General features: G+C 39.1%; 1 protein-coding gene across 3 annotated transcripts in view; it reads right to left on the bottom strand.

The window, feature by feature from the left end:
* Positions 1-8,551, bottom strand: part of ZNHIT6 (zinc finger HIT-type containing 6) — a 95,813-nt gene extending 87,262 nt beyond the window's left edge. For 2 of the 3 annotated variants that reach the window (XR_006268096.1, XR_006268097.1), the window contains exons 1-4: positions 7,707-8,551; positions 6,526-6,591; positions 6,333-6,439; positions 6,159-6,244 (exon numbers count right to left, since the gene is read on the bottom strand). Coding sequence is in view for 1 of the 3 variants with exons in the window: in XM_043460786.1 (XP_043316721.1) it covers positions 6,159-6,244; positions 6,333-6,439; positions 6,526-6,591; positions 7,707-8,371 (924 nt within the window). In the remaining 2 variants the exon portion in view is untranslated. The remainder of the gene's footprint in view (positions 1-6,158; positions 6,245-6,332; positions 6,440-6,525; positions 6,592-7,706) is intronic. The other variant, XM_043460786.1, reaches the window with a different exon arrangement.
* Positions 8,552-11,239: the final 2,688 nt, after the last annotated feature.

Here is an 11,239-nt window from a genome sequence, read left to right as displayed (position 1 = left end):
AACAACAGACTCGTTCCAAATAGGAAAAAGAGTACCTCAGGCTGTATATTGTCACCCTGCTTATTTAACTTATATGCACAGTACATCATGAGAAACACTGGGCTGAAGGAAGCTCAAGCTGGAATCAAGATTGCTGGGAGAAATATCAATAACCTAAGATATGCAGATGACACCACCCTTATGGCAGAAAGTGAAGAACTAAAGAGCCTCTTGATGAAAGTGAAAGAGGAGAGTGAAAAAGTTGGCTTAAAGCTCAACATTCAGAAAACTAAGATCATGGCATCTGGTCCATCACTTCATGGCAAATAGATGGGGAAACAGTGGAAATAGTGGCATGACTTTATTTTGGAGCGGGTTCCAAAAATCATATGAGAATGTGGTTGCAGCCATGAAATTAAAAGACACTTACTCCTTGGAAGGAAAGTTATGGCCAACCTAGACAGCATATTAAAAAGCAGAGACATTACTTTGCCAACAAAGGTCTGTCTAGTCAAGGCTATGGTTTTTCCAGTGGTCATGGATGGATGTGAGAGTTGGACTGTGAAGAAGCTGAGTGCTGAAGAATTGATGCTTTTGAACTGTGGTGTTGGAGAAGACTCTTGAGAGTCCCTTGGACTGCAAGGAGATCCAACCAGTCCATCCTAAAGGAGATCAGTCCTGAGTGTTCATTGGAAGGACTGATGTTGAAGCTGAAACTCCAATACTTTGGCCACCTCATGAGAACAGTTTACTCATCGGAAAAGACCCTGATGCTGGGAGGAATTGGGGGCAGAAGGAGAAGGGGACAACAGAGGATGACAGGCTAGATGGCATCACCGACTCAATGGACATGAGTTTGGGTGAACTCTGGGAGTTTGTGATGGACAGGGAGGCCTGGTGTGCTGCGATTTATGGGGTTACAAAGAGTCGGACACGACTGAGCGACTGAACTGAACTGAGAGACAAAAAGGGTTACAACATAGGGCCAAAGGTTAAATACACCAATAATTTCCTGAAGTATGCATCTAATAATGTACCCTTAAAGCATATGAAGCAAAGCTAACTGAACCACAAGGAGAAACATAAAAATCCTTCTGATTTTATCTATTGGGAAGTATTAACATATGTCTCTCAGTAACTGGTAGAAGAAAGAAAGAAAGAAAGAAACAAAAAATCAGTAATGTTATAATTTGAACAATGTACTTAACAAACCTGACCTAAAAGGATTATGTTTAGAATAAGACATTTAGCAATTGCAGAGTACTTCTCCCGCTCCCCCAAGAAAACAGCAAACATTACAAAATTTGACTATATGCTGGGACATAAACACGTCTTAATGCATTTTTTAAAAAATGAACTCAGAAAAAAATATGTTCTTTGACCATAATGCAATTAAGCTAAAGATAAAAAAGGATATAACAGAAGTCAAGAGGACACAGTAACTAAATAGAAAAGGAATCTGTAATAACAACTGATCTAGAAAAAAAGACACAAGTAAGCAACATCACAAACGATAATACTACAATTCCTACAGATACATTAAAGAAAATGTTATGAAGAACTTTATGCCAATACATTGGAAAATTTAGGTAAAACGAACAAATTCTTAGGAAAATGTAGTCTTAAGACAGAATAATGACGTGAGACAGAGAAAACCTGAACAGTCCCATTAACAGTAAAGAATAAACTTCTGCAGCCCATTAAAAAATTATACCAAACTCCCAAGGAGGAAATAATCCCAATGTTAATGTATTTAAGAATAAAATGGGAACATCATCAAATAATTTTATGAAACTGGAATCACATCAATAGAGAAACTTAAGAATACCAAAAAGGAAAATTAGAAGTTATCTCACTCATGAACAGAAATGCAAAATGAATGAAAGGATAATATGTACACATATATAACACAACTGAATTCTGCAAAGTATAAAAAGCATGATATGACAATAATACACCATGCAAGTTTAGCTTAAAATAGAAAATCAGCTAAAAGATTATTATTCATATTCTTATTAGAATATATAATAAAAGAATAATAAAATATAGAAAAAACATTTGATAAAATATAATCACCATTCATGTTAACATGTGTTAGCAAACTGAGAACAGAACTTCTTTAATCTAGATATTAAACTATACCCGCAAAAAACTGAAAAGTAAACATGGTGAAATCTTAAAACTTTCCCCTCTGTGATCAAGGTTATAAAACAAAGATATAGAAAAGAGCTAACACATGAGGCCTGAAACTTATCCTTAGAAAGTTCTGTTGGCAAGGTTTGCTCTTGGCTGGTGTCTGGCAATTTGGCTGACTAGTAAATGGACCCTACACTAACAAAAAATTTCTCCTAAAATGGTAGGAAAGGTTCTGCTTCATTATGCTGAAATTGTACAAAAATGTGGTTTTTATCTGCTTTCCTTCTGGGTGTATGGAACTTGGCAACTGCTAGGCTAAGGGTGCTTCTGCAACCAGTCCCCATAAAAACCTTGGGTACTGAGTCTCTAATGACTTTCCCTGGTAGACAATAAACTTTAAACATTAGTTATCACAACCCATTGCCTGAGGAAATTAACGGTGTATTGTATGACTCCAACAGGAGAGGAATTTGGAAAGCTTGTGGCTGGATTCCTACAAGCTTGGCCCCATACACATTTTCCTTTTGCAAAGTTTGCTCTGTATCCTTTCACTGTAATAAACTTTAGCCATGAGTTCGATTGCATGTTCCATCCTGTGAACCCCTCAAGCAAATCATCAAACTCAGGAGTGGACTTTAAATATCTACCATCATCACTACTATTTTACATTATTGGAAGTTCTTGCTATTCTAATAAGGTAAGAAAAAGAGATAAAAGAATAAGGACAGAAAGTTAGAAACAAATTGTGATGAACTGTTTATAGAGAAAACCTCAAAAAATCTATAGATAAGGTATTGGAATAGATTTTAATATGGCTACTACCATAAAATGGACAAGAACAAAAACTTTCATTCCTGAATACCAGCAAAGAGATAATAAAAAATTTTAAAAGGAAATACTATTTAAAATACTATGAAAAAATAAAGTACTCAAGAATAAGTCTAACAAAAAATGTGCAAAACCTTCACTGAGGAAATTACAGAGTTGTTAAAGACCCAAATAAATGCAGAGATACAACAATCAAGGATTTAAATATTCAATGCCATAAAATCCAATCACCCAAGTAACTCTACAAAATAAACGCAAATCCAATCAAAATACCCAAGTGGGGAAGGTAGGACTAGAAATCAGTTGGCTGATTTTTCACATTTGTATAAAGTTACAAAGAGCCACATCTGTATTTCAGACAATACTCTAGAAAATATTCTAGAAAAATGGCTGTGGTCTAATCTAAACAATGAACAAAGTGAGAAGATTTACTTCTTCCATGAGTTCAGGAAAGACTACAATAGTTGCGAGAGACAAAAGGTTTAACAGAATAGAACAGACAGGCCAGAAACAAACAGGCCAAGCATATGTGGATGTCTGATATATAACAAAGATGGTCCTGCAAAGCAGTAGAGAAAGGATGAACTTTTCAATAACTGGTGCTAGAAAAAGTAGATTATGCATTAGGGAAATTAAATAGGACCTCTACTTCACATGATAGACAAAAATCAGTTCCATATTTACAGACATAAATGGGAGATGTGACACTACAAAGCTTTCAGAAAATCATTACAGGAGAATAGCTCCTGGAAGGGAGCTCAAGGAAGGGAAGGATTTCTTTAAAAACACATAAAACTATTAACTATAAAGGAAACACAAGACAATTTCTACTACATTAAAATTGAAAAAAGCTGTTTACCATAAGACATGAAAAAGAGTACAAACACAAGCCACAGAATGAAAGGATTTATAACATACACAATCAACATCAGCATCTAAAAATACAAAGAAAACCAATAGGAAAAAGCAACAATGACAAGATGAACACAGATTTAATATACATACACCATGTGTGTATGTGTGTGGCATACACCACAAAGGGGAATATCCAAAGGCCAATAAAACATTTGAAAGGTGCTCAATCTCATTAAGAGGCTTCCTTGATAGCCATTGGCAAAGAATCCTCCTGCAATGCAGGAGATCACGGTTCAATTCCTGGGTTGGGAAGATCCACTGGAGAAGGGATAGGCTACCCACTCCAGTATTCTTGGGCTTCTTTTGTGGCTCAGCTGGTAAAGAATCCGCCTGCAATGCAGGAGACCTGGGTTCTATCCCTGGGTTGGGATGATCCCCTGGAGAAGGGTAAGGCCACCCACTCCAGTATTCTGGCCTGGAGAATTCCATGGACTGTATAGTCCATGGGGTTGCAAAGAGTTGGACACAACTGAGCAACTTTTACTGTCACTTTCAATCTCATTAACAACTGGACAACTGTAGATTAAAAATCATAATAAAGTAATAAAGCCATCAAACTGATAAAAGCTTAAAAACTATGACCAAGTCAAGTATCTGGAGCGGATGTGACAACAGGTATACTTAAATACTGTGAGTATAAACTGGCATCACCACTTTGGAAAATATTTTGGTAACATACAGTCAAATTTAAGACATGCATACTCCACAACAAAGCAATTTCACTCCTAGGTATGAACTCCAGAAAAACATATGCATAAGCAAACCAAAATCCTAAACAAAAGTGTTCACTATAGCATTGTTCATAAAATTTATTATAGAAAACCCAAAAATAAGAATGGTTCAGGGATGTGCATAACATGGTGGCAGGAATTCTTGAGAAGCTGGTTATGTTCTAATTCTAGATCTAGGTGGTAGCTACATGGATGCTCACTCCATAATTACTATTAAATGGTATATTTCTGTTTTATGCTTTTTTATATGCATGCCAAATTTCATAAAAAGAAGATATTTAAAAAGAAATTTATCCTTTAAGTATATAATTATGTCTAATTAAGCTTGAGAAAAAAAACCTTGATACATGGTAATTTTTCTTTCAGACATGTTTAATGTCATGTCTGTACCAATAATACCAATAAAATAAACTGTTTAAAGAGTATTAAAATTCTGCAACTCCCATACCACTATGGTCTCTGAAAAACAAAGATAATTCCATGATGTGATTAAATAATATTAAAGAATTTTTAGAACAATAGCAGTTGGAAAATATTTCCAATATGTAAGCTTTTAATTTTGCACAGTGCTTAAGAAATGAAAAAGAAATTAGAGTATAACAAGTTTATTAAAATATCAAGTCCTATGAGCCCTTCTTTCAAAATTCAAATCTAATCACTTCCCCTGTATAGCATAGGGAACTCAGTGCTCTGTGGTGATCTAAATGGAAGGCAATCCCAGGAAGAAGGGATATACATTTATACATGTTGCTCATTCACTCTGCTGTACAACAGAAACTAATACAACATTGTAAAGCAACTATACTCCAATTAAAAAAAACACATCTACTCACTCCCCAATGATTCTAACAGCATCCTCTGTGACCAGAACCACAACAACAACTGATCTCCCAGCTTCCAATCTTCCACTCTTTCCTATCTAAGTCCACTTTCCAGAGAGCCTCAAGAGTGATCTTTCAAAAAGCAAACATGCTCAGCTGCCTCCGATGGCCTCCGTTTTTATTTTGAATACATTAGGAGACTTCATCAGTTCCCTTAACCTTACTGTTCAACATGTTCCTTACTCAACTATGCTACAGTCACTGGGCTCCTCTTTTAAGCCCTCAAACCCACTAACTCTGATCCTGATTCATTCTATACTTCTGCTTTTGTCTCTGTCTGTAAAATCTTCCTTCAAACAATCACATGACTGCCTCTTTCTCATCATTCACATTGCTGCTTGATGTCAATTCTCAGAGAAGATTCTTCTGACTACTCTCAGAACCCCCTTCCCCCACAAACACCGTTTTAATTTTCTTTAACCTCCTGTTGTCTTCTTTATCTTTCACATGCACTTAACTCTATCTGAAATTACATTTGTTCCTGTACTCAGCCCCTGTCTCTCCCACTACAATACAAGTTCCATGAGGGGAAGGACTTTGTTTTGGTCACTGCTGTATCCCTAGTAACTGGGATAGCCCTGGATCATAGTAGCCACTTAATATATTATTTGTTGAGTGCAAAAAGGAAAAAAAGAATCTATTTGATTAGAAGAAATTCTAACTGGAAAGGAATAGAAGAAACACTTACATGTTTATTGCTGATTGGTCTTTTCAAGAAAGCATCTCTAGAAATATGGTCTGCTGTTCTTGCCACATCTTCCAAAAATCGATAATCTACAAATTTCAAAAAAACAGAAAAATAAATAAATGATATATGCCTATGGCCAGGAAGCATCAATCTGCTATACATAAGATGGCTTACCACTTAGGAGATTCATTTCAGTAAACTGTTGTATTGAAACATAGGCAGTTTTATCTCGAACTCCGTTACATGTTAGTTCTGCTTTGTGTTTCTTTACACAGGGCAAACTGAAGGAACCAAGAGAAGGAACTTTTATGCTGTGAGGTAAAAAGGGTGCAGGCAGAGATGATAAGGTAGAAAATTACATATATACCTGCAGGAATACCGCAAACAACGTGGACATCTGTACTTTGCTTCTTCTGTACCACAAGTTTCACATCTACAAAAGCCCACAAGAAACTTAATAAGTTATCAAATATTAATTCTATATATTTATTTATAAGCTTTTAATCCATCACAATTTACAGACATGCAGTCACAGTGAATAAAGTAGATGCAAGTAACTCTATGAACAGCTGTCAAACATCATTAGAAAATTCTCCTCTAGGAAACCATCTCTAAATGACACTACATTTACAATGTTGTTTAATGATATGTAATTCAAGAAAACATGTATTTAAAAAATTATCTCACTGTGACTTCCTTTTCTATATAATCAGACAATGAGATCACTTATTAATATTTTAACTTGTAATTCCTGACACTGTTAACAACTGTGTGTGTGCACATATCCAGAAGTCCAATCCATGGGCTGTTTATATATCTTAAAGGCAGACACATTCAGAAAAAGAAAACCCAGGCAAATTTAGAGAGCAGCGGTTGCATCTTTCTTCCTCAGTTCCCCATCCAACTGAGAATGGGCATCAAAACTCTAGAAATACTACTACCCATCATCTGTCTTCAACTGATCTTTCACATGAGTGACAATCAATGTACAATGACAATCAAACTACAAAGGGACAAGCAAACTACATGTTGATTCACTGTGAGACAGAAATAGTCCCAAGAATCTGACTACTCTTATTTCCTTTGCTGCCACATGTTCACACTATAAAGAAATTAAATCGAAAGCAATAAATGTTTATAGTACCCATAGAGAAACTAGCCAATTGAGTGAGTTCAAATGCATTTTGCCTAATTTTAACTTACTCCACTTTGTTCTTGTTGGCTTTATTAGACTGTTCCTCACACCTATCCACTCTCAAAAGAATACTGAGCCGAGGGCATACAAAGTCAAGCCAGATTCTGGTCCAAGGGTTTTCCGGTTCAAAGACTTTTCACTTCCTAACTTGGTCACTGGACACTAGTACCAACCTCACATATTTCCACAGAATTTGTTGTTATCTGACAAAACCCTTCTTTCCTAATCGCCCCTCCCCCCACCACTCAGACTCCCGGCCCAAACTCGCTCTTATTTTTCATTATTCCACACCTTACTGATCCTGTAGTTTCTTTCAACCTAGACAACAAAGGACCTTCACAGCGCTGCCCTACCTTGACATGGCCAGTTTCCGCTTGGAGCCCACTGAGGGATTTATCTGAGGCTCCTCTTTCACCTTTGTATCATCCATCATTTCTTCTTTGGGGAAATACTTCTCTTCTTTTACATACACTTCATCCATTATTTCCTCCTTTTTAATATTCTGATCAAGAGACACTTCCTCACGTTTAATCTCCAAGCTATCTTTCTTCTCTTCCTTCACTTCTAGCCAGTCCATCACTTCTTCCTTCACCTTCACTTTCTCTTCCTTTATCTCTGTTTCTTCCACCTTTTCTTCTTTTACCATCAAACTACTATCCATCTCCTGCTTCACCTCCAGTGTGCCTGGTTTTTCTTCTTTCACCTCAGGTTCGTCCTGCTCCTGCTTTACCCACTGGCCATTCAGCGTACCTTCTACCATTTCTGACCAGTCCATTACTTCTTGCTTCACAACCGTTAGGTCCATTCGCATCTCTGCTCTTCGTCTACTTTCTTCTTCCCCTGCCCCTGTCTTCTCCATTCTGGTCAGACCATTCTCCGCCTCTCCATCGCCGGACTCCTCCGTCTTTACTGTACCCCTGACTCTCTCTTGATCTGACTCTTGACTTAGCCGCGCCCCCTCAGCTTCACTCTGGAGACCTCCTCCCGACATCTCTTCACTTTCAGCAGCAAAATCCATCACTTCAAGACCCTTGACCTCCGTTGCCACTCCGTCCTTCAATGTCTTTGGTTCACGCCAGGAGGGCTGAGTTACTTGCAAAAACACGGAGAGCGGCCCACGTGGATATCAAAGAACTAGCAAGCAGTGAACGCCGACCCGGCGCGCCTGTCCGAACAGTCGTAAAGCAACGCTTCCGCGCCGTGCCCTTTCACGACTCATGGAGCTCTTTACGGCTCTGAGGCAGTCCCGCACAGATCATCCGGGATCCGCTTGAGACCACGCCCACTTCGATCCCGCCTCCGGGGCGGAGTTTCGCCAAACCCTTCCCTTGGAGAGGCGGTGCCTTCTGCACGGGGCTACACGCTTCGGCTTTAAGAGACCAGAGGCGCTCAGGATAAGGCGGCGAAGGGAAATCCTCGCTGCATTCAAAAGGGGAGACCTACTCTACTCTGTTCTAAGCTTGCATGAAAATGGAAGAAACACTTAATAGCACTCCTCTCCACGCTTCAGTTTCTTAAGCAGTACTCCAGAGACGACGGTATTACAAATCTTTTAGTTTATTTTGATGTTACGTGTAATAATGTATGGAAATAAGCTAGCAGTGATGAAACAAACATATCGTCTCTGTTATTACTGGGAATCCTGATAGGTTTCAGGTAGAAAGAAGGCATTATTTTTATTCGTTCAGTTATTTGTCAATAACAGCCGGCATCAGCCAGTTCCCCATTTACAGCATCCTACTGAATTATCTTCAGAATCTCTCTCTCTATATATATATTACATATATTTAAAGACTGGGTCAAAAATTTAATCTCCAGGATTTCCTAGAACTTACAGGGAAAAAAAACCAAAGCAACCCTCAATAAACAAAAACTTTCCTGGCATCCATTTCAGTTACTTTTGTTGTTGTGTTATTGAGTCGCTAAGTCATTTCCAACTGTTTTGTGAGCCCACCAGGCTCCTCCTCTGTACTCTAGGCAAGAGTATTGAAATTGGTTGCCATTTTCTTCTCCAGGGGATCTTCCCTATCCAGGGGTTGAACTCGTATCTCCAGCGTCTGCATTGCAGGTGGATTTTTACCACTGAGCCACGAGTTACTTTTAAAGATTGTTATCACCTACGGGGATTAGGAGTTTTCACTTAATCTTTAAGTAGTGTTTATGAGATACATTATTTTTCTCTGTGCATAAGGAGACTTCAAAGAAACAGATTTTAAGCTGTGGGCTGCTTTCTTCCACTCCCTCAAATTCTGTTATGGTTTGCAGGATGCTCAGCTGTTATCACTCATTCACACTTGATGAAGGAGTGGGTGAGCAGAATGAGAACATTTTGAAACTTTAGTTGAGGCTGCACTGATTCAGTAACACTGGAAGTAGCACTGAAGTAAGTTGGGAAAGTTTTGTGCAATTTTCTTAGGGCTTAAGGTAAAGAGGCTTACAGAGAAGTCATGACAGTGTTTTTTTTGAGATACTTAGAGGTATCAGCTGCCCATAGAGTCAAAGAGAGCCTTTCTGGTAACCCTGTTAGTGATCAGGTTTGTTGGACTCCATCAATAGAAATTGCTGAGACCAGGCAAGAAAATCAGGCAAGGCTTTATTGGGAGGAAAAACAAGTAACAGGTGATTTTACTCACTGGTAGGAACGGGGGAGGGGTGCTGCAGGGCAAGGTGGTTCCTTGTATGGGGTGAGGACAGGGGTGGGTCTAGGGTTCCAGGATTAAGGGGTGGCTTAGTTGGTCTGCCTACCCCCTTGGTGGTGCTGTGTGCCAGGTGTGTGCACAGTCCCCTGCTTTTGTTCCAGACTCTTTAGAAGTGGTAGTTGAGTTTTTGGTCTTTTTGTGTCTTGTTCATAATTTGCCCAGCCGCCCATGCAGCCAGTTATATTTTTAGTACCTTCTGGTTTCTTTGTATTTTGTTGCTGGAGGAGACTTCTGTCCAGGTGCAGGCACTGCAGCAAAGGGTCGCAGGTCTCACGGCCCAGCCTCTCAGATGTGCAGGCTGGATTACATGTTTGTTCTCGGAATAGGGCTAATAACAAGGAATCCACGTCGCCTTGATAAAGACAAAATTTGGGGTAAGATAGTAACAGGAGGATGTGTTTATCCTCAAGAGAATAAAACCATCTGGATTTCCATTTAAGATTACAGGGCAAGTTGTGAAACTACAAATCAGACCCCAGAAGTAAAAACACTTCGGAGTATTTGGGATATTTGTCGTTTTCCTACATTTGTTCTTGTAATCTGTGTGTGTTTTTTAACAGTCACTGAAGGAGAAATTGTTAAACCAGCAAGGATTCTTGAGAGCATCACAGCTAATCACTTACCTGAGTTAAACAGTTAACACTGTAAGGCTAGTTTTAATGGAGGTATCAGAGGTTATGGGGCTTCCCTGGTGGCTCAGGGGTAAAGAATCTGCCTACAATGCAGGAGATGCAGGTTTGACCCCTGGGTGGGGAAGATCCCCTGAAGGAGGGAATGGCAAACCACTCCAGTATTCTTGCCTGGAGAATCAAATGGACAGAGGAGCCTGGCAGGCTTCAGTCCGTAGGGTTGCAAAGAGACACAACTGAAGTGACTGAGCATGCATGCATGCAGAGGTTGTGATGATATTGTTAAAGGGCAATTTTGAAGGAGAAGGGGGACTTGAGTGGTCCTAGAGGAGAGAACTTTGGGTTGTCTGAGTATAGAGCAAGGGTATTGCCTGCTAGGACAGACTTGGCAGGGATGCTGGATTGGGGTGGGGAGGGAGAAGTTATTTGTGAGGCTGTCATTGAATTCCTATCCAATTCCTCAGACTCCTTCCCCTCCCTTTTCCTACTTCAATGGAGTAGAAGGACAAGCCCAGCTCCTTCAGTATAGGATTGAAACTTCATGCTGTCCCTGTTGTC

Source organism: Cervus canadensis, chromosome 2, assembly GCF_019320065.1.
Source record: "Cervus canadensis isolate Bull #8, Minnesota chromosome 2, ASM1932006v1, whole genome shotgun sequence".
Taxonomy (NCBI): Eukaryota; Metazoa; Chordata; class Mammalia; order Artiodactyla; family Cervidae; genus Cervus; species Cervus canadensis.
The sequence above is the reverse complement of the archived record's forward strand: the minus strand, read 5'-3'. Positions and strand labels throughout refer to the sequence as shown.